This window comes from Drosophila eugracilis, unplaced genomic scaffold, assembly GCF_018153835.1.
Source record: "Drosophila eugracilis isolate 14026-0451.02 unplaced genomic scaffold, ASM1815383v1 contig_1197, whole genome shotgun sequence".
Taxonomy (NCBI): Eukaryota; Metazoa; Arthropoda; class Insecta; order Diptera; family Drosophilidae; genus Drosophila; species Drosophila eugracilis.
The window spans coordinates 1,422,296-1,445,487 of NW_024571981.1; the positions used below are offsets into that span (position 1 = coordinate 1,422,296).

Genomic DNA, 23,192 nt, shown 5'->3' on the forward strand with positions numbered 1-23,192 from the left:
CCTCATATTATTTTTGGGGCTTTGGCCTTTATTTTGTTTTATTTTTGCTTGCTGTTTACTTTGTTGCAAAGTTGCAATTGAATTTGTTGTTGCGCTTGCCTCATGCATTTGGCATTTTTGTTCAAATGCAACTATGGTAATTAAAAATATACCCCAAGCAAATGGATTCGCAACACAGAAAAATTTTATATTTGGAATATTTACACAATTTCTAAAGTGATACTGGTAAGCTCATGTGGGAATATTTGGCTGGAAATATTTGTCGATTACTAGAATTTGAATGCAATATTGTTAAAAGAGGTTTTTTGTGTCGTGTCCCTGGCCAAGCAATATGGGAAATATAAATATTTTTTGTATTTGGTGCGTATTTTAAAGAACATTTTAGTAATTTACTCTCTGCAACTGATATTTGAAAAACCTGTACAAATTCAATAAAAATCTAGAATTATTTGTCGTTTTATTACTTTCAAGCACATATGATCTCTAAAAGTTTTGCCATTAAATTTAAAATAGATGGTTCGTAGTCCATCTGTTTAAACAAGTTTTCCATCAATTTCGGTGACATTTTTTGAGCAAAAACATTAAGAACAAGAAAAGGTGAAAAAAGGACCAAAGGACCAAATTGCCCACGGGGATTGCAGCTGAGAAGGAACCGAGAACTGAGAGTGGAGCACTCTCCTGGGTTCCTTTGCCTGGGCCTAAGCCAATCTGCTGCAAATGGAAAAATAATAAAATCAAAAGACCAAAAAGGAAAGCAAAGCCAAAGCAAACCGAAACACCAAAAAAACCCCAACCAATGGGGCCCAACGGAAAGTTTTGCAATAAGCCAAACGAAAAACTTGGACTCATAATCAGGCGGTAAAGGTTGAACATTTTCTTGTGGCTGCCAGTGATTTTGAAACAAGAAAAAAAGGGTCCAGGACACTAAAAGGGGTGGAAAGAGTTTGCCCTCACGATTTGCATTGATTTTTTCGATATTTCTGGCTTGTTTCACAATAATTGGGATAGGTAAGGTGCAGAAGTAATAAAAATTCAAATATGTAAAAACACTTCAGTAAAGTTTAGAAATTGTTAAAATAGTTCTTATTAACAGTGTAAAAACTTATAAAATTTACAAAATCTTTTTCGGCTTATTATACATTTTTCAGCTTGATTAAATTGTTGCGAAAATGCAAAGCATTCTACCCATATTTATGCAATCCTCCAGCCTCGGGGCAACCATAAAAACACCATCAGCTATGACAAAACTAACAAAAACAAGCGGACAGGTCCAGGACAGGTTCGCATGTGTAGTACATAGAAAACATTTGGCAATTTTTATCAGCGCTTCTGCTTACATTATTATCATAGTTGTTATTGCGTCATTTTACTAGATAAGTTCTCGGCGTTTGCTGTTTTTCGATATTTGTTGTGGTCACTGCAGTTATATTGTATTCGACATGGCTGTTGTTAAAACTGAGGTTATTATTGTATACATACAATAAAACTACTCTATATCAAAAAGGTTAGATTGACTTTTCAAGTTTTACCTCTAATTCATTACTTAGTTCGAACATAAAAAGAGTTTTCAAGATCATATTTTTGTGTTTACTTAATGTTTTAAAAAAGATTATGGGATATTGTAACATTTTTAAAGAGAATTTCGCCTTTTTTGACCTTTTTCTTCATTGTGGAGTTTTCGATTTTCCATTTTTGTTTTCATTTTTCATTTTTGCTATTGCAGCGTCGATTTTTTCTTTGCCATTCGAACAATTTCCGTTGTCATTTGTGTGTTTTGTGTTTGGTTCGCAGCGCATCGCTACTAATTTTTGCCGCATGTTCATGAACCAAAAAATTGCTGTTCCCATTGCCAATCCCAAGTGCCACGCCCTCTGCATCTATGCAGCCGCCTCTTGCCCCCGGGTGTACGCGTCGTATGCGTGTTAGCCAACTTGTCGCTGTTGTTGTTGTGGGTTTTGTTGTCTGACAGTTGGCAGGAAAAATATTAACGATGCCACAGCGCTTTTAAAACACACATGCATATATGTATATATACATATATGGGATGTTCCTTTTTTCGTGTTTGGTGGAAAATATTTACTATACTTTAACCGGTATTCTCGGTTGGTTATGTTCCTGTTTTTTCCGTTGTCGTTCGCACAGTTTTCAACTATTTTCGTAATTGCGGCGCATTGTCGCTGCCATTAGTTTTCCCTTTTCCCTACAATTTTTTTTTTGTTCACTATTTATAGCTCTTTTGGCCATTTATTTATGTATTAAGTTGAAAACATTGTTCGTTTAAGAATTTATGAATTTATTTTCGGGCTTTTGTAATTGAATTCTTTTTTGCCAAAGGTTTCCTTTGCAGTTTTTAAATTGTAATGGGTTTTTAGGTTAATGTTTTTATAGTAAGTCAACTGTGGCATTACGCAATAACCACTGAAAATGATGATAGAACATTGCGAGTATCCCAATTTTCCATTTTCCTGAGGTAATTGAAATTCTATCGATAAGGGAGAACTGAACCATCAACGGACGTTGGGGAAATGCATGATAAGTTCTTCTGACACGGCCAATCATTTGGCCACGACTCGAATCCTTTGAATTTTCCTTTTCCCTTGGATCTCCCACCGCATTTCTACGTGTTTCGCGTTGCAATTTTCAGCTGAGCTCATGTGCAAACGAGCAATTTTCGTCAGCCAGAGAAGAGAAGAAACTTCGATGCAGTTTGAGTTTGATTTTAAGCTGCAGATGCAGCTTGCTTTCAATCAGCAAAGCTGATCGACAATTGAATGAAATGGCGATTTGTGCAGATGAAAGCGGGAGCAGGCACCAACACATCCTCCCGTTCTCACAGGCTTTGCTTATTAATTTTCCAATTAGGGGAAAGGGAGCATTGCCTAATTGGTTTCGTTTATTAAGAGATGCTTTTCCGTTTTTCCGGACTACAGAGAAGAAAACTGGATTGGGATTTGGAAATTAGTATCAGGAAATGCCACATAATTTTCAGGTTTTCTATAATGTCGTTTCTATAAACCAAAAGCATGACATGGCATGGCATATAGAAAAAACAAGTCTACAAAATAAGCAACAAATATAAATCATTGTAACAATTTGGAAATAAGTTTTTTCTCAGTGTAATAGCTTGCGTTAAGCGATCCCAGAATTCGCCTTGCATTATTCAGCTGCCGGCTAACTGGGGCGCTTTTGGTAGTTGGTCTCGTACATCTCTTGGAAATGCACTTCACCCTATGACTGTTCATCGTATGCTGCTGCAGTTGCATCAATTCTAGGAAACCCAACTAGTTTTCGCTTTCATTAGAAATATTCAGCATACAGATTTCTGTTGAATTTCCTGCACTTAATGGCCAAAAGGTTAGGTTATTTATGTTTTGCTGGCCGATTGGTAAAAGTTTTAATTTATTTTGTTCAGCACTAAAATTCAATTATACCGTAACTGCATCCAACAGATCTTATCTCCCCTGTGGGCTCTCTATTTTTCCATCGCCCACGTAGTTTTCCAAATGTTAAAGTTCTCAAATTCTCACATTACGCATACGCCGCGTGGGCTGTACATTGCAAATACATTTTGGTGTGTGTGTATGTAAGGCTTTTGTCGATGTTTGGTTGGGTGTATGCGTTATTGTTATGGCTTGCGATGCGGTTCATTTGGTTAATGCACCTCATCTGGGTCAGCCTATTATTCACGGCTGCATTGTGTAATGACAATTCCTCCGAGTGGTGTACCTGTGTGGGTGTACATATATGTGTGCGTTTAGTAAAGCATGTGTGTTGGTTTCAGATACTCATGTCTGCGTGCCTTTGTTAACTACCATGCTTTTTGTTTCGGGGAAAACTAAGCCTTCGATGATGGCTTTGCAGCCAAAATAATGAGGCAGCCATCTGGAATTTAAGCCATTTTTGACCAAACCTCAAAATTTCCATTGTCTATGCAGAACACTGGACTTAGGTCTAATTTTAGCAAGGGAATATGGTAAAATTTTCATTGAATAGGATTTTATTTTTAAATTAAACTACGCTGAAATGTTAAAAAGGAAAGACCGAGAAAATGGAAATGAATTTAAAAGGGTTATTATAATAATAATAATAATAATAACAATAATTAATGGTGTCGTTTAAAGGGAACATCTCATTCTGTTGGTGGCACCTTATACGATGCCTTTTCCCCAGCATCAGGCTCATATATCGTTGTTTATGAACGCACGTGTGAGCGGGCCATTGTGTTAATGAAATTTTCGTGGCCGTGTGCATGGATAAAAAGTGCTTTCAATAAATAAAATGCCAGGCCAGTGGTCGAGTGCTCCAGCATAATTACGCGTTAAAAAATTACAATAATTATACCCGTTACTTGTGGGACAAAAGGGTATGATGTATTCGTTGTAATGTATGTAATGGGTAGATGGAAGCTTTTCGGGCCGTATAAAGTAGATATATTCCTTAGCTTAGCCTTATGAAGAAGTTATGACTTAAATTACAAAACTCATCTCTTGCTTGCATGTTTGTTTTAGAATTGGAGAGCTGATTAATGGGTACCTTATAGTCGAATCAGAGTCAGAGAATAGTGCGTTCTTTCCTGTTTTTAATTAACATAGCGACCGGGCAGAACTTGCGACCAGGTAAATGAAAGGAAAATACGAGCGAGCTATTTATAATTGCACATTATGCAAATGCATTTTCTTCAAGGGAAAAAAAGAAAACCTGCCTTGAATTAAGAAAAGAAGAAAAAGAAGAAACGAAATAAATCCAATTAAACTAAATGTGTGGCTAAAATATATTTTATACACAAATAAAGCAAAACAAATGGGAGAAAAGGAAGGATTTCCCATTTGGGATTTGGCCGAGATTGCAGCTGCTGGAGGATTGCATTTCCACCACTCGAGAGAAAGTCCTTTTTCCTTTTCCTCAATTGTCAAGGAGCACTCTCGAGGCAGCCACGCCCCTCACTAATTTTATCTATTTCTTGCACTTTGGCCAAAAAGCAATTGTCTTAGACAACGTTTCATCATCAAGGCAGACGTCGCCGCCGCCCTCAAGTGTGGAAAAGGGGAGATGGTTGGGTGGTGAGTAGGAGCTTGGGTGAAGGGCACTTGAGCTTGAGCTTGTTGAAAATCAATTTCTTGCATCATTGTTTGCCAAGTGAAGTGCACTGGAAAATTTCTTCGTAGCCAACAGAGCAGCGCCACCCCATTCTCCTGCAACTCCCACTTTTCAGAGATTTCTCCTCTGGTTGAATTAAAAATCAACGTCATATTGATGCATCGAGTGCAAAGCCAAATGAAAGCAATTAAGCTGCTCAACTTTTCGACTCCTTCCATAGCAGGGATCATCGGGAAAACAGGAGGAAAATGGGTGAGAGGTTTTGGGGAAAATGGGCTGGAAAAGGTGTTAAGAGAAGGGGCTTAGTAACCCCTCCGAAATGATTCATTTTCCTTTGCCTGATTACTTTTGGCCAATTGGCGTCGTTGTTGCCTGGCCTTAAAAGCCTGCATCAAAGTTGGCTCTAACGAATCGTAATAAAGGAATTAGCCAGGGAAAAAGTTCTGGTCATGTGAAGCTGTGAGATTTTAGCTTTCCACTCTCGGCCACAATACCTGTCACAGTCAGGGTCACATAAATGGGGGACATTTTGGGTAAAAGGGGGACTGTGGAGAAACGAACGTGCTTTGGCCTCAGTTTTATAATTTTTTTATACTCTTTAAGTACGTGGAGTTAAACTTAGGTTTGCTAGATGGAAAAAATCACATATTTAAACTTACTTTTTAAGATTTAAACTTAAATCCCCATTAGTTATTGGTAATAATAGAATAGCTATTTAATAGCAAACTTACCTAAGCCAAGCATTCAGAATTCACAGTAAAATAAGTTTAATTTCTGTAGACTTACCAGTAAGCCCTCAGACTTTTTCCATGAATATAAAATAGAAGTATCTTAAACAAGAGTATCTTATCTCTCATCATTGGGTTTATCCTTTCTTCCTTTTATACAATTGTTATTGCTGGCACCGCCATTCATTTTGTTGCACTAATTTGAGGAACACAAGCGCCAATTCCTTTTCGGGAAACAAGCGAACGGACAAATTTGCTCTAGACATCCTGTTCTTCTTCGTCGTCCTGGGCGAAAAAGTTGTAATTCTATTTTCGAAATTCGTTTAGTCCTCTGTTTGCCCAAGAATCCGTTATTTTCTTTGTGTGCCCAAAACCCCTCCAAAGGACCCCCAACCTCCCCCCTGTCACCACCAAGAACACGAAATGAAGTTGCAAAGTTTTCACTCTTTACTCATTTTTGTTTCTTCATTTTCGTTTTTATACCCTTAGCAAGGGTAATATCATTTTTTACAGGATTTTCGTCATTTATTTTGTAAATTTATTTTTGTTACATTTCAAAAATGCAGAAAAATTTAAAGAATCTTTATTTTAGTAAGTCTAATTAAGAGGAATTTTTTTAATTCCCTACGTAAGGGTATTTAATATATTGCTCTTAAACTAGATTTCCTTTTCTTGTTGTTTCTTCATTTTCTTTTCTTTTTTTAGTTGGGAACCCTCGTTTAGTTTGGCCATGCGTAGATTGGGGAGGTGTAAAGGAAGGAGTGGGTGGTCTTCCAGGGGTGGTTCCGTGGATGGTTCTGTGGGTTGTGCAAGAGGCACAGAGGTACAAGTATCGGTGGGTCGTCTCAACCGCCGCTGTCATGTCATCATGTTGATGAAGCAACCGGATGATGAATGGACGTGCGCCACAGTGGAGCTTCAATTGATGCAATCAGCGTAAAGTGACAGTTTTTTTTAGCGAGCACCTCTGTGTTTTTTTCGCTTATTTTTCTTGGTGTTCCTTTTGTTGTTGTTGTTTCTGGTGGATTGTGTTGCATGTTGCACGTTGTTCGGTTTGTTAGTTGTCCGTGTTTTTTGTTGTTATTGCTTTTGGTTATTTGACTGGCGGTTTGATGAGTTCGGTGCGATGCGTTTTCGTTTTTCTATGGGAAAGGGGCATAAAGAGGTGACTCGAAGTTTGGGAAATTAAATTCATTTTGTAAGGAATTTTTAAATTATTTTATAGATAATATTAAGGTACTATTTTTGGTATATGATCTATGAAAATTATTATAAACACCAACTCAAAATGTTTTACTTTTCTTCCGACTCATATATATCTCTTGAATATTACCCTAAGGAATCCATTACCTTATCTCTTAGCCAATTTATTCTCTTTGTTGCTGATCTCAATTTTAGATATACTTTTCTTGCGAATAAGAGTATCCAGTTTTCCATTTCAACCATTAAAAAACTTACTCAACATGCCAATCAAATCAACTGCTTAGCTAGCCAAACGAACTGCACCTACAAAATCATCTCTATTATCGAAAAGCTGGATAAACTACCACTTTTCTTCCATTCGTCCAAGGCAATCGAAAAATATGAAAAGCTTAAAAAAAGCAGTTATATTGTTTGACCAGTGGCTCTTTTTCCACGCTGCCTTCGCTATCTGCAGCACAACAAATTCAACTTTTCTGTGCGATATGAAGAAAATAGAAATTGCTTTTTGGTCAAATACACACTAGTGGAAATCGCAATGAAAAATGGGAGGGAAAAAGAAACCGGGACAAACAGTACACAAAAAAAAAATGGAAATTAAGTTGCCACAAAGCAGATATCCAAGAGGCAAGCGGCGGTCGGCGGTCGGCAGTCGGCAGTGGGAAGTCGGCCTGAATAAATGCACGAAATCAGCATAATGTAATGGAAACAATTTTTATGACAACAGACCAAACGAAACCAACATCAGATGGGAACGGATGGGCTGGAACCGAAATGGCCATGGCCATGGTAGGATATCTTCCTGGGGCACTGAATCAAGTTTCTGCTTTCGGATCCGGACCAATGTCAGCGTAAAACTGACAAATTAGCATTTTTTCCATTTTCCAGACCCACCCACTCGCCCATTCTCCACTCCAACGGCGGCTAAATATTTGTCCGGCAACCGCAGTTCAGAAAAAAGATATATATAATATATATATATATATCCGTATATAAAAAAGAGTGACTGACTGGTAAAATAGTTGAGTTGAGTTATTTTTGCAGCTGACCTAATTTTATAATGGAAAACTTGCGATAAGTCGGACATTACAGAAAAAAGTGCGGCAAATGGGGGAGGCAAAGGTTCTGATACACTTGCAAAGGGAAAATGCGGTAGGGGATGTATTCATAAAGAGATCAGAGAAATATATTATTATAACTTTTTTCCTTGAAAGATATACGAGGTGTGTTCAAAAAGTAAGGTGACTCTTCAAATTTCGCGAATTTCAAATTTTTCGATTATCGAAACCTTTTAGAAGTTATACGAGGTGTGTTCAAAAAGTAAGGTGACTTTTCAAATTTCAAATTTTTCAAATTTTTCGATTATCTTCAGTTTTGGGAACAAGAAAAAGTCACATGGGGCCAAATCCGGTGAATATGGTGGCTGAGGCATTATTGTGGTGTTGTTTTTGGCCAAAAAATCCAAATCCTTTGATCCATATTTTTCGATAGCAAAAAATCGCCGATATAATATATTATTTTTTTAAAGTTCTTTAGATTATCTTTTTCTAAAATATAAAATATATTCTCCTTTCTGTTAGGTCTAGTTATAGGTAAGGGTAGAAACTGGCTTATACCTTATCCCTGCTACCCTTCCTTATCTAGAGTATGCTAAAAAAACTACTAAAAGGGCGACAACAAAAAATTGAAGGCAATAGACGGAGATGGGAAAAAACCAGGAGATGGAGCTGGAGCTAGAGCTAGAGCTGAAGATGTTGATGGAGGAGGAGTTGCTCCAGGCAAATAAATAGCCGCTTGGTCCTGTCCGCCTGCCTTTTCATTTCATTTCATTGCATAGAGCGAGTGAGATGAATAGAGTGGAGCGAAAGAGAGCCCAATAGGCGGGCAAATAAATCTCTTTTGTGTGGACCTGAATTTAATTTCCACATGCTCATGAAAAATTTTCAAATTTTCAAATTCAGTAAAACGTGAAGCGTATTTCCGGCGCCCCCTTTTTACAGGTCGCCCCCCGCAAGGACGACGACGACAGCGACAGGGACACTCATCTCTGGCTCAGTCCTTTTAGTCCTTTTTGGGCATAAAAAGTTATGTCAGCAGAAGATATATGGCCATATTAGGTGGCCCCCGCACATCCTAAACCATCCATTCACCTGCTGAGATTTTAGCCTTCAAAGTCCCTTGCATGAGTTATTTGCCCAAGATTCGCAAAAAGAACCCAAAAATGTAAAATAAAATAAAAGCTTCCGCCTCGAAATCAACTGGCATACCTTTAAATGCAAAAAATCCCTTTGTTATATGTTTTTTTTACGCCGATTTTGCGGTTTACAAAAATTGTTGCCATAAATTACATCCACTTATTATATCTTTAATGGCTCTCTGGAACGACCCTGCTCGGTTCATTTAAAATTATTTAAAATACTCGCCATTAAATGGGAAATATTTCATGTGGCACTTCAATTAATGCGAATGTTGCAAGTGACAAAACAACGATAATTGCATGGCCCAGAGAGTCAGTCCACCACCACCAAGTGCATCACTTTTAATGGCCCAGACAGACAGGTGTGATCCATAACTATAAATAAGTTTCGATTTAATAGAAAATCCAGCTTGATTATGTTTTTTAATTGCGAACAAATAGTTGGGGTGTCGATAAAATATGTGGCGATAAAATATGGCACTTAAAAAATGTTTACTTTTTAAATTACAAAATTTTAAGAATTGTTTTGTTTCTAGACAAAAATTTCTGAAAATATATATAATCATAATATTAATATTTGTAAATATTTCATTAAATCTGTGACATTTAAAAACTATAAAATTGGTTGGTTAATCATTTTTCCTGTATATTTTTGTATTGTCTTTAAATCATGTTTCGCAGTTTTTGTATCAAGAACGTCATGAAAATTATAATTAATAATAATAAACTTGGTAAATGACATTTGACTTTCCTTGAGTTGAGTTATTCGGTTAACCTTAATGGCTCTTAAAAGGTTATAAAATGATATGAAAATGAGAGAAGAACGTGTATGATTTGTTTGAAATTTCTTATTCTTTTTCGATGCATTTACAGAATCAAAAGATGTACTTTTAAGGGTATAACTTAAGTTACTTAGTCAAGTAACCCTTCCTATAATTATACATATAGAAATCCTAGATCTCAAATACTTACCTTTTAAATCTCCAACAATTGGCAAAAACAAGATTCAGTTTGGATTGTGTTCCACTTTGCTTTGGCAAGTGGGCATAAACTAGTACTCGGCAAAATGAGGCAAAATATTTATGAACTGCTGACGTCGACAAAGGGGAAAATAAACTGCCGGCAATGGAGGAAAAAAAGAGAGAGAGAGGGGTGCGTTAAGCCCACTTCAATGCATTTATTTTGCGAATTTCATTTATCAGCGAACTCTTCAGACGTCAGAGCATCTGGAAAATCCCCGTTTGCCCATTGGTTCTCGGAAATCAAGGACCACAGAGAAGCTTATCGTGGCAAATCCTATTGTCGTCATATTGACATAACCGCAGAACCATCCGCACCCCCGAAAATAATCCACCACAGGCACTCATTCCTCGTGTTTCTTCTGCTTCGCACCACCAGCCATTCATCTTCCTGGAAATTCTCCAACGAAACATCTCGGGACATCCTTTGTCCTTCCTCCTTTGAGCCATCGTTCCGGTTGCTTGGCCCCATTCAATGTCGAAGTGGAAGTGCCAGTCCCAGTTGCAATGTAAGTCAAAAATCTATCTTCAGTTGGTGAAGTTTTTCAACCATTTCCGGTTTATAAATGGGAATTTATTTGGGATTTCGGTAATAAATAAAAATATAGTTTTAATAAAGATATTCTTAAAAATTATGCAAAATTTACTCTCTTCTTAGTATCTAATTTGACTAAAAAATTAAATGGAATATCACAAAATTGAAACATCGATCCTTTAAGTTGTTACTGGAACCTTTTGCTGATGTTCTTTTATTATTTCTTTTGGGAAAATCCTCTTACTCCGCCTCCGCTCTCTGCAGCAACTCCTTGGTATCTTCGTCCTGTTGCTGTTGTGTGTATCTTACGCTTCAGTGGCTTAAGTTTCGTACTTGGCGCGACTTATCTTTTACAGCGACTTGTTTGCAAAATGACAAAATGAATGGTGCGGTCAGCAGCTCTTCATCTCGCTCTCTGAGCGAGTCCTTCCATTATCCGTGGCGCTTCATTGGATTCCTCAGCACTTCGTCAAAGTTCTCTTCCTCAAGGATTTTACTACAGAAAACGTTACACAATTGTGTGTCAAATGAATTGTAGAAAAATGCAGCCAGTATCTCGCTTGGCCCTAACAAATATGTGTGGATTGTTGAGGGGAATACTTTGCTTGTTTCTTTTATTTATAAATATAAACTTATGTGTGAAGGAAAAGTATGAAATATAATCAATAGATATTAAGCAGATAAGATAGGTCATCCTGTGAACCTTTTTTCTACATACACTTTTATACCTGAAATATCCAACGTAATCATGTAAAATTCCTGATATATTCCCCTACCAATCCTCCCTGGATTTAAGTTAATATTTTTTTGTTGAGCCCAATAAAAGCTGCACAATTCCGCCATCATATAAATTTGCGGCAGGCCGCATACACTTTTTATTCGTGGCCAAAATGCAAAGTGTGCGCCATCATGTTGCCAACGATTCCGCGTAGTCCCTTTCCCTCAAATCCCTGGGAATGAGCCTGATGAGGAGTGAGGCTGGAATTCCGGGTGACGGTCATGTCGTAATTAGCAGTGCACGGCGTTGCCGGCGATAATTAATGACGTTGGTCACGTTGGTTTCATGTCGATTTCATTTCATGACACGGCCGCAGTCACCACCCAATCCACCCATTTTCACCCACTACCACACTCTGCGATGCGGTGATTTGTCAAGCGTTCTCATTGAAAAATAAAGAAAAACTGCTTCGACCACGACGACTGCATGTAAATCTACATTAAATTGAATTTCTCTCGGCCCGGCAACAGAGTTCGGCTCTTTTATTTTATTTTTCACTTCTGCTCCATTTCGCTGGGCCTTCATTAAACGCTGACCATTTTGAAATTCAATGCAATTTGAACTTTCAATTCAGTTGAGTTGAGTTCAGCCCGATTCGATTCGATTCAATTCGATTCGTTTCGTTCAGCGCATAATTGAATAATTTATGGACGTGCCGGGCCAAAAGTTGCCTTTGATCAAGTTTGACCAGTGAAGCATTTTCTTTTTAAGGTCTATTTTATATCAAGTTTTAAAATCTTTTTTTTAATCCTTAAAAGGGTGAACATTGATTATACCTTTCTAAGGTCTTTTGAAACAAGAAACTAAGGAAATGTTTTATGTTCAAACCACATTTCTAGTGTCACTTCCATTAAGTTTAAACACTTCTACTTGGATGAAGCCAAAAATAAAACGCTCCGATGACCAAATGATTTCATTTTCCACATTTCCTAATATGCTCTTCTCAAATTTTATTAATTGTAGTTTGTTTGAGGGGTTTGGGACATATTTACATATCACTTGATTTGCCAAAATTCTCTGATTTCATTTTGTGGACGAAGCAGTCGAGTTGATTAGAGTGCAAATGCCAACGCAGCTTGTTAACTAATTGAATGGCCATTCCTCTCTTCCTCACACTTGGTTATAAAATTAATTAAATTCATTTTGTTTGATAGCCCGCGCGTTTCATTGAGCTTCATCGTAGAGTTTCACAGGATAAGAATCGGGGGATCAAGTGAATAATGCAAAATGTTTGACTTCCTTGAGCTTCATGTATTTGCCAATGCCAGAATTTCATTTCATTCAAATATTTGCATACAATGGCCAACGTTGAGTGTGTATGTGGGAGTGTATCTGTGTGAATATATTTAATCGGTAAATACTTAAGGCTCTTAGCATTAATGCACTCGACATGAAAATGAGTTATTTGGTTTCCTCAAATACATCAAATTGTCTGCTCAGACAAATTTCTGCTCAAAATTTACTGCATTTGGATTTAGCTGAGGTGAACCTGACAAGTGCAATTCATCCAATCCCATCTGCTTGTGATAATCCGTTGAATCGACTAAAAGAGGTTCCTTTGTGAAATAAGCTGATTTTCCTAACCTGATTATTGTATTTTTAGTTCAGGAAGAGTTACTTGGATCTCAATGTTCATATGAAAAGTTTTATGTCATTAATTTCAAATTAATGCCTCTTTTTAGTTTAAGCAGCTTATAAAATTTCCATCTTAGATCTAAGTTTAAGCCAACTCTAAGTTATTTATATCTATAAGTTAAGAATCACATTGAACTGGGAGCTTCCTCTTGCTTCACATTTTCCATTCCTTCGCTGACCAAGATTATTTGCATAGTTGAGCTTCATTGGAATGCATAGAGATGCTGGCAAATAACAATCAAGAATCTGAAAAAGCAGTGCATAAAACGAAGGACACCCATAATTCCCATAAATTCAGCAGCTTTGCAACAAAACCTATTTACATATCCGGATTAAATTGAATATTTATCTCAGCTATTGTCCATATTTCACAGATTAATTGCGCTTCAATTTTGCAAAGAAATTAATGTTCTGTGTGTCAATTAACTTTTGTCCATTGTTTGTTATTCTTTTTTCATTTGTTTTATATTTTTTTTTATTAAAAATCACAATTTATGTTTGACCATCTATCACGTTTCACTCGAAATTCGTTGTCAACGACCACTGGCTACAGCTGGTTGAAGGGGACCAAATGCTTGGAAAAAAGTAGATCTGACCCGATGTCAACCAGCTACACACAGCGTTGCAGATAATCATTTTCTGGAAAATCGCAAAATTGAATAAAGTTTCATTTGTGCACTTGTGTTTGCATTTCATTAAGCACGTTTTGTTATACATTCAGATCGGTAATATCGATGCGCCGGCAGTCGCATAAATCAATTCGCACTAATTACGCGCCATTGTTGTGAACGATTTTATTATTATTTATATTATTTTTTCTTGAATGAGAGAAATTAATTGAATAAAATATGCACGCGCACAGGCAGTAAATCACAATGCATGGGGTCAAACGACATTGAGTATTCCCTTTGCTCGCCCATAGAAGTATGCTACGAAAAAGACTAGTTAAATACCCTAAAAAAGCTTACATAATCTTTGACAATTTCTTTATGAACCCTTAATACTTTGTAAATGATAACATAAAAAAATATAATTAACAAAAATGCAGTTTCCCATATCTTATACACTACACCAATAATACAGCTAATTGCCGTCACAAATATTTCACAATTTAATTTGCCAGCTTTAATGGTTTCTCATGGCCAGGATCATATATCCTGTTCCCCTTCTCTCTCCCTTCCCTCACATTCTGCCTCTATCTGACACTCATTCATCCAATTGTTGTTTCGCATGCGGCACATTAGCTTCATTTGTTCTATTGTTTTGATTATGATTTACAATGCCCAGTGCGCAGCTTTTGTTGCTTTGCTGAATGGGCGGTCTGTATGAGTGTGTGTAACAGTGTGGGTGCGTGCCTGAATTTATGTTGAACAAAGCATAATACATTTGCATACAGAAAAAAGAGAAAAAAAGGAGAGTGAGGCATTTGGACAGCACAATAAATTTCATTTAAGCTCTGCAGAAACATTACCCACTATTTGAATGGCTTTGTGCAGTAGTTGATTTTACTTTATTTGGGTTTTGGTAAACACCAGCCTGAGTGTTATTAACGCTCATTAGACTCTGGGGCTTAAAACCATTTAGTAAGGGAAATAAACAGCTTTTTAATTCGTTAAAAACTTGAATAAATGGTTACCTTTCCTTCTTCTCATATGAAAATCTTAAATTGAAATCTCAATAAACAAGAAACATACCAATTTTGATTTATTACTTCAAAAACATTTTTAAAAATTTTAAATCAATTTCAGAAATGCAGAAATGGTTGCCTTTTAAAAATCCCACATATAAAAACTTAAAATTTCAGACTTCTTCATGTGCGGTAGCGAGTTTAAACGAATCCCGAATCTACTTCTTAACTTCATTTTTTCGCTTTAGATTCGAGCTGTCAGTGGCAGTTGGGTCAACAGATTGATTAGGAAAGAAATGTTCCTCCAGTTTCTTGACACCTTCGGGAGTGCTCAGATCGAAGGCGAACTTCAGGTATTTGTCGAAGAAGTTATTGGTGCGATTGCTATTATGACGTGTAGATCGATGACCGGGATTGGCTGGCTTATCGACACCCTTTAATTTCACATCCTTGGTTCCTTTAAGATCCTTGAGTTCCCTAGATTCCTTGTATTCCCTAAGTTCCTTGAACTTCTTGGGTTCATTAATACCTCGAATTTCCTTCAAGTCTTTAAACAGCTTGATCTTGGTAGTCTCCTTAAGTTCTCCTATTTCCCTTGGCGTAAGTTTTTGAGAACTGGGCTTGGTCACTGGAAGTGGAGCAGCTTTGGATGGTTGGTTGTTAAGAGTTACCCGGGTCTGGGGCTTGGGAGCCACTGATGCACTTTCTAAACGATGACTAATCCGGCTGATATCCTGGATGGTACCTTTTTTGTGGGTGATATCCTTGTTGTGCGAGGTTGAAGGCTCCGGCACCAGCTGTTTCGATGACTTTGTGCGTCGATTGTTACTCATCTTGGGAATCTTCTCCTGGACCAGCCCATATTGGTTGACCTGCCGTTTATATGTTTGGGCAATCGAAGGGTTCTCCAGGCGGCTGGACTTTGTCTTGTGTATCATAGATGAATTGTTGGCCATTTCGGAGGAGCAATCAATCAACTGCAATAAGTAAAGAAAATGTTACCGGATTTTGTTATGAAAACAAATGTATAAATAAGGCAGAGACTGTTACACAATTTGATGGCAAGTTCAACGGTTATATGAGCAATTTATTTTGGAAAATAAATCTTACTAATATGTATGTTGTGCATTTTAGTAGAAATGCAATTTCTTTCCAAAGCTTGGGGTAAAATAAATTTGATCAAATTAAGGCTGATTTCCGGGGAAATTAACCCGAGAAATGCTTCTAAAAAAAGGTTAATAATCCTTTGTGAATGAATTTTTTTCTCTGTTTTGAGCACGACAAAAAGTCAAAGCTTAAAATGCGAGTAATTTACCAAAGAGAAATGTGAAAGAGAAATGCAGAGATAAAGCGTCCTTTTTTTTGTTGGATTACTTTTTCGGGACAGCTGCTAGAATAAAAATAAAAACAACAACAATAAAAACAATTAATTCCGGATAAACACATTTTATAATTAAAAAATTCCTTCGCCTTTTTTTCTTTTCGCTTCTCCGGTATATAATTTGTTTTTGTGTGTGAGCTGGCAAAAACAAAGCCAGTGTGGATAAAGTGAAAGAGCCAAAGAAATTAAGTGGAAAGAGAGAAAAGGAAGAAGCTTAGAGAAGTGACAGCGGAGAAAGAGAGAAGCGAAGCACATCAACTTACGATCTAGGCAAAAAAAAAAAATCAACCAACACATGGCGTATACGCAATATTCCTTTGATTTTGGCATAGAAATTTAATCATCTTTTCGGTGGGAAAAGAAAAAGAAAACCCACTAAGCTGATTAGGGTCTCTTTTAACTAATTTCTTTCTTATTTTCCCCCAGTTTATTTCATCTTTTCCTGCCCTTTATTTTGTATATTTTTTTGCATTTCCGTGGACGAAGTAATTTATTGTTTGTTGTGCGTAATTAACCCGCTTCGTGGTCGCGTTCTTGGCTTTCACACTTTGTTTTGTAGCCTTTTGCCTAATGACGTTGTGCCCGTTTTGAGGCTGAGTTTTCCCAGCTTTTTTCTCCTTTTTTGCTCATGAAAGAAATTTCATTTCATTTTGGTGATTTAAGTCTTATCTGCGTGTAAAGTCGTCCACGTAATTAGTTTCATTCCAGCCTCCATTCCATTTCTTTTTTTTCATGCCCCCAGTTTGCGACCTGTGCAAGTTTTCCACCCTTTTTTTGCTTACATTTCAGAAAATGTGCGCAGCTTGGCTGAAAATGTGGGCGAAAGACTGTGGGAGTGGCAGTTGACGGGGCCAAATGTCAGCTTAGCCCTCGCAGGCAATGCGAAATGACAGGCAAATTAAAGCTGAGTGGACGGGTTGGATGGAGATGGCATCCAGCAGACAATTTATCAGAGATACATATAACATGATAAAGGTATAAAAATAACAGGGTTTATTACAAAAAAAATGAGGAAAAATCTCCTCTGACAGCTGCTGGAAATTATACTAAAGGTAACAAGCTCTTGATTTGTTTCAGGGATTTTCAGATGCAAAAAAATATATTCGAGATAGTTAGCAGAACATAAAAGTTTGCCAAAATAAAAGGATTGTAAGGATAAACTAGTGTTAGGCTACTTAAGGTATATATCCAATTTATTCAACTTATTTAAGTTTTTGATTTATAAAAATTACATTTGAAGCCAAAAGATTTGATTCCTAAAGTACTTATACTGTTAAGATGAATAAAACAATTAAGTATTCTTTATCTTAAACCCTTTCCATTTCCATTTAAGTTCCCTAAATACGTAATACCCATTTCAATGCCCGCCTAACGAGTTGTCCTTTGTCTCCTAAGGAATCTATTCAGTTGCTTTTCTACTAATGTTTAAAGTTTCCTTAACGGGCTTAAGGCACAAGACAACAAAGACAAAGCTCCAAGAGGGAATTGTCCTGAAGGAGTTCTCGTTCTTAGGCAGCCTGTTGCCAATTGTCAAGCAAACAACTATTTACTTGACATTTGCAAAGGAATGTGTTCTGTTCTGTGGACCCCTCTTGACTGGCATTTTCTTCATTCATTCGGGTCCCTTTATTGTCTTGTTTGCCCTTTTTTCCCCTGATCTTTTCTGTTCTGGCAAGGACTTGAAAAAATTGTTTAACTGCTGAATGAGGTGCACATAAAGAAAAGAGGATGATGTTAACTTAACAAATTATTTTAATTGATAGCGCTAAAGTTGTTTTAAAGTATTGTTACTATTTTTTTTTACCATATTTAATATAATAAAGAAAAATAGTAAATCAGATCCCATTGATAAAAATCTTTAAAAATGGAATACTTATTTCTACCCGTGCAGCTGCTCTTTCCATTTCTCCAAGGCATTGATGTCAACAGAATGTTGCAGCAACTTCTCACCTGCCTCCTCACCTGTCTGTTGCACTGAATATTTCACCGCTCGACTGACAGTCAATTGCAGTTCCTCCGAAAAAAAATATATATAAAACGAGAGATACATATATAAATTGCAACATAAATTATACGCACATGGCCGGGGGAAATCGAGCTGGGATAGCTTGTCCCATGTGCTTAAGCGGAAATCGTGTACAAAATGAAAATTCGGTGGGAGGCAAAGTCAACCCCTAAACCCCCTTCCCAAGCCCGCATTTCCCTTATTCTTTTCTCCTGTCGCCGGCGCCATTCGTTGCTGTTAACATTTCCGCTTTATTTGTCTGTCTGCCCTTTCACCCTCCGCTTTATCTATATATATATATATATAGCTATATGTACGCCTTTCAGCTCGACATTCCACCTACATTTGTTTGAATTTTTGTTGCTGCAGCTGCAGTTTTATTTTTGCAGTCCTCAGCTCGGTTTTTATCTCTTTTGTGTCGCCGCTGACGTTGTCTAATGTTTTAAATATAAACTCGAATATAATGCAGAAAATAAAAACATAAATCAAGGCAAATATCGCTTTTGGATTTCTTTTCAATCTGCACAGCTACAGATACAGCTGGAGTAACTTTTCGCTTTTGTTGGCTTGGCTTGTTTGGAAACCATAAATTATTCACACACAAGTTTATCTCTTAATGCGATAGTCGGTGTTCTCCTCGCTTTTCTCTTTGGTTTTCAGTTTGAAAATAATCAGGATACAAAGGAGTCAGTTGGGAGGATAAACACCTAGAGTAGAGAAGCTACTAAAATAATGGTAATCTTGAATAAAAATCCTCTCTTTCTTTATGGAAAGTATGGGTTAAATATATATAAATTGATTTACAGATAGACTCTTATTTTACCGAAACAGTTTACCTTACTTAAGGCTGTCAGAAAACTATCTTTCCTGGTGGTAATTTCCTTTGATTTGGTCTGTCAATAGTTTTCCTCGACTACTGATTGCATTAACATCACTTGGTCCTGTCTTCTGCCTTGCTCACAATTCCCATCTGGCCAAGGGAAAGTGACAGTCGAATTTCCCGTTTAGCTCCTGCTCCTTTTCCAAGATGGGCGATCAATCAATCGTGGCATGCAAAGTGGGCCACCAAGGATTGGCCCCATTCTCTTTGGCTCCTTTAACGTATCGAAACGTGAGATGTGGACGAGATGCATCCTTCCTCTTCAGTTGCCACCTGGTCATTTAGCCACACGAAGCAGTTAATTAAATGATGAAAGCATTGACGTGTCGCAGGGACTAAATGGCCAGGAGGTGGAAGGAGGAGGAGTGCCCAGTCTGGGTTGGCCATGAGCAGTCGGAAGTTCTGACATGCAAGGCTGGGAGTCTGGGGGCCGTGTCCTTGGGCAGGACTCGCAGCTTGACAGACGCACGTTCGGCCAGTCCATAATGCAATAAGAGAGTTTGGAACTCTGCGTGATATAGCCACGAACTCTGGGACCAGTGTGAAGCTTAGGTGCCAAAAGTGAGTTTTTAAAATTTTGGAAAGTTTCAAAAGGTTTTCAAAGTTGAAAAATAATTGGGATAATGTATATAAGAAGATAATATATATTAGAACGTAAGAATTTATAGAACTTATAGAACAAGTTTGAAATGCAAAGTAGACGGAAAATCAGAAGAGACACCGAGTCTTACCACACCACCACCTGGCACCACTGTGGTTGCACTGGGTGGCTTTTGGATTGGGTGGGGGATTCTGTTTGGGGTCACGTAGATGCTTCAGTTGCATGTCACACGCCGCTTGATTGCTTGCCTGATTCGTTGATTGCCCAGCTATTCGTTCACGTGACAACGCGTAGCCCTCGGGCATTGTCCAAGGAACCAGATCCCGACACATGGAACCGAGAACACAGAGCCTGGAATTCTGCAGTCACAATTCACCTGCTCCCCACACACAAGCCCAAACTCACCTGTCAGTCAGTCATTCGGTTAGTCAATCTACGTGTGTGTGTGTGTGGTGTGCTCACTCTAATTTTCATTTCATTTCCACTCGAGAGCCACAAACGCAAACCAACCGAAGCGATGTTGGCCAAGTCCAGTTGGCCAGTTTGCTGATTTGATTGATGGCTGGGCTTGCTGCTGCTAATGAACTTACATAAGTGAAACCGTTAACAAGTTATGGTCCCGTATTGCTGTTGGCCCAACAATTTCTCATGTTGCGAATGTAAACAGATTTTGGACTAGTTTCGGGTTGGCCCTCGGGCTGAAAAATTTTGGTCGTCGTCGTGGAGAGGGCAAACCTTGTTAATTAGCAAAGTTGATAACTTCACGCAGATTTAACATATCAAGTGGGTAACAGAGTTTACTTTTTCCTCTGGCAGTTGTACATGAAGTTTTTCAACAGCTTTTTTCTCGGACTTGCGTGTAGTTACTTTTTTTTGTTAGCTTCAGAAAATTGTTGACCATAGCCTGGGAATTTGTACCTTGGGCACTTAACATGTGGTTTCCTGTAAGCAGAGAGAAATATGAAGCTTGATTAGTACAGTGCGTATACGAAGTGTAGGATGGAAGTTTTGGCTTGGCTTAAAGTTTAGAGCATTCTTTGTTACTAATTAATTGGCTGTTATTAATATTTACAAAATCTATGACGTTGTCTACTTTAATAAATCTTTTATCTGGAATCTGATTTAATGTTTACTTTCAATTAATTTCCTTTTCTTTACAAGCACACAGAACGAGCAAATCCCAAATGATGCGGACTTAATTTATAAGACTTTCCTATACTAGCTGACTACAATCTACTTATTTATTTAGTATCTATTTTATGTAATCATTTATCTGGGTAAGCTCTGCCGATTCTCTAATGAATTCAATTCAATTAAGCAACTTTCATATTCAAGTCCTCTCCTGGTTGTCAACATTTCAGCATGTCAAGCACTCTCCATCTAACTTCTTTCCAGAAACTTTGCTGTCCCAGGACATATGTGAGTGGGTGAAAGGCGAGTCAACACTTGACAGCCAAACGATAATTTTCTTAACTAAATTGTCCAGGGCAAGGCAAACAAAAGTTGGGCAAACAAATAAACTCATCGAAGACATCAGGCCATTAGGTTCACTTAAAGTAGTTGGCCAAACAAATGGAGGTGAGTGGAAAAAGGTGGAAAAGTGGGTTGGGAAAAACCACAAAGTTTCTAAGCAAATCGCTTCAACTTTTGTATGTTCCACTCAGCTTTTTTGTTGTTGCTCTTAGTTTTTTTTAGCTTGTTTGTTCTTCAATGAAAGGTTAACTCCATAACAACTCCAGGACTCGACTACATTGACTGACAAGTGGTGTGTTCCTTCATATTTTTCCTCTTTTCGCGCTTGCAGACCCAAGATTTTCTAGCTCCAAGGCGAGACAACATAAATCATGAACAGACACAGCGGAAAACTGGTGGAAAGTGCTGGGAGCTGGCCACAAAACTGCGGCGGAAAAGCCGCAGTGGAAGAACAAGAAGAAGAAGGAGCCCGAGCAGCTGGAAAAACCGCAAAGCGTTTTTGGTCTTTTGCTGTTTTGGTGGTGGCACTGGCACTGGCGCTGGCGCTGGCGGAAAACTTGCCACTGGCAGTGGCAGCAATCGCTTCAAATGGCTTTAAAAGGCCATCAACTGGGAGAGCTAAACTCTAGAATTTTCCACGCCAAGCGGCAAACTTTGTTTGTGGCAGCTGCAGTTTGTCTGTGCAAATTGGCGATGGCAACTAAATTGAAAAGTGCCGAGCTAAACGCCCGAAAGTAGGCAATGGTTTCTGCTTCTCAGTTTCAGTTTTCCACGAACCGCAGAAAGGATGTTTTTGCTTAAAGTTCCCGGCATCTCGGATTTCTCTTCTGCTTTTTTTTTCGTATTCGACTGTCTGCCCTAGACATTTCCTGCACTCGTTCGGGTTTTTCCTTATATATTTTCTTTTAGTTTATTTTTTGGTACTACCATGCCAGGATGTCTGGCCATTGAATTGGTTTCCCTTCGCCCTTCTGGACACTATTAATTTGAGTCGTTTTGCGCTGTTCAGCATTTTATTTAATTTTTTTTATGTTTCAATTTCGTTTCGGCATCGACTTGATTTGTGGCTTGTTTTCGTGATTTTCCCTCGCCGAAGGAAATTAAATGTTTTTGGTGAAAATGTCTTCCGATTTATCTATATTTAAGTTTGCTTTGCTAGCATTCAGTTATAAGGCTATTGAATAAATAAAAGTATGTTCTATGTTTGGAATATATTCTCAAAAAGTTTATCCACAAATAAAGTCAAATATCTGGAAAGTTTAAATCAAAAAGCCTTAATCTCCGCAACAATTTTTGTGGCATACTTTTCCCCGTTCTGATTCGGTCAAAAGCAAACGCTAATTGAAATTCCTCTCTTCGAAAAACCGCACAAAAAATGCCCAGCCAATACTCTCTGAAAAATACACATTGCCCACACTCACACACACACACATGGCAAATGGTTATCGATGCATCCGGCAGCTGTGGCAACTTCCGGTCGACTGATCCTGCTCCGACTTCAGATTTCTATTCGGGGCATTCAATGAGCGCGACAGATTAGCCGCTCGCAGACCACAAAAACGGAAGAGGAAAATGGTGGGGAAAAGCTGAGGGAAAAGCAGCCAAATTGGTGGGAGTTGTTCGGGGAAAAATGAGACCGACAAAAGCGACTGAGTCCGTAATGATGCGGAAGTGGACAAAAGGCAGACACCGCCTAGCACAAAAGCCAGAAAAGCTGTAGATGCCAATTCCACAGCCCATGGCAATGGTCATGACTGTGGCAAAAAAGGCATTCTAAAACTGCGGTCAATTGAAATGGCAATCAAGTTAGCGGCCACGTCCCTGTCAAAAGGCCACATATACAGCCCAAGGAGCAACTGAAATGGGATGCCTGTCCTGCCATTTGCTGAAATTCACACCACAGAACAAAGCCGAAGTCGCCAGTCAATAATTACAAAGGACAGGCCAATCGGGTGGAGACTGAGAAAGGAAATAAAAGAGATTTTGGTTCTAATTAAATTTTTTAATTAGTTCAGTGATAAATATTTCTTACAATC

The 23,192-nt window shown here is 38.0% G+C and overlaps 1 protein-coding gene across 1 annotated transcript; it reads right to left on the reverse strand.

Moving 5' to 3' along the window:
• Positions 1-14,843: 14,843 nt before the first annotated feature.
• Positions 14,844-16,198, reverse strand: LOC108115435. The gene has a single exon (XM_017226871.2). It carries the CDS (start codon positions 15,770-15,772, stop codon positions 15,035-15,037), a length of 738 nt encoding a protein of 245 aa, XP_017082360.2. The 5' UTR covers positions 15,773-16,198; the 3' UTR covers positions 14,844-15,034.
• Positions 16,199-23,192: the final 6,994 nt, after the last annotated feature.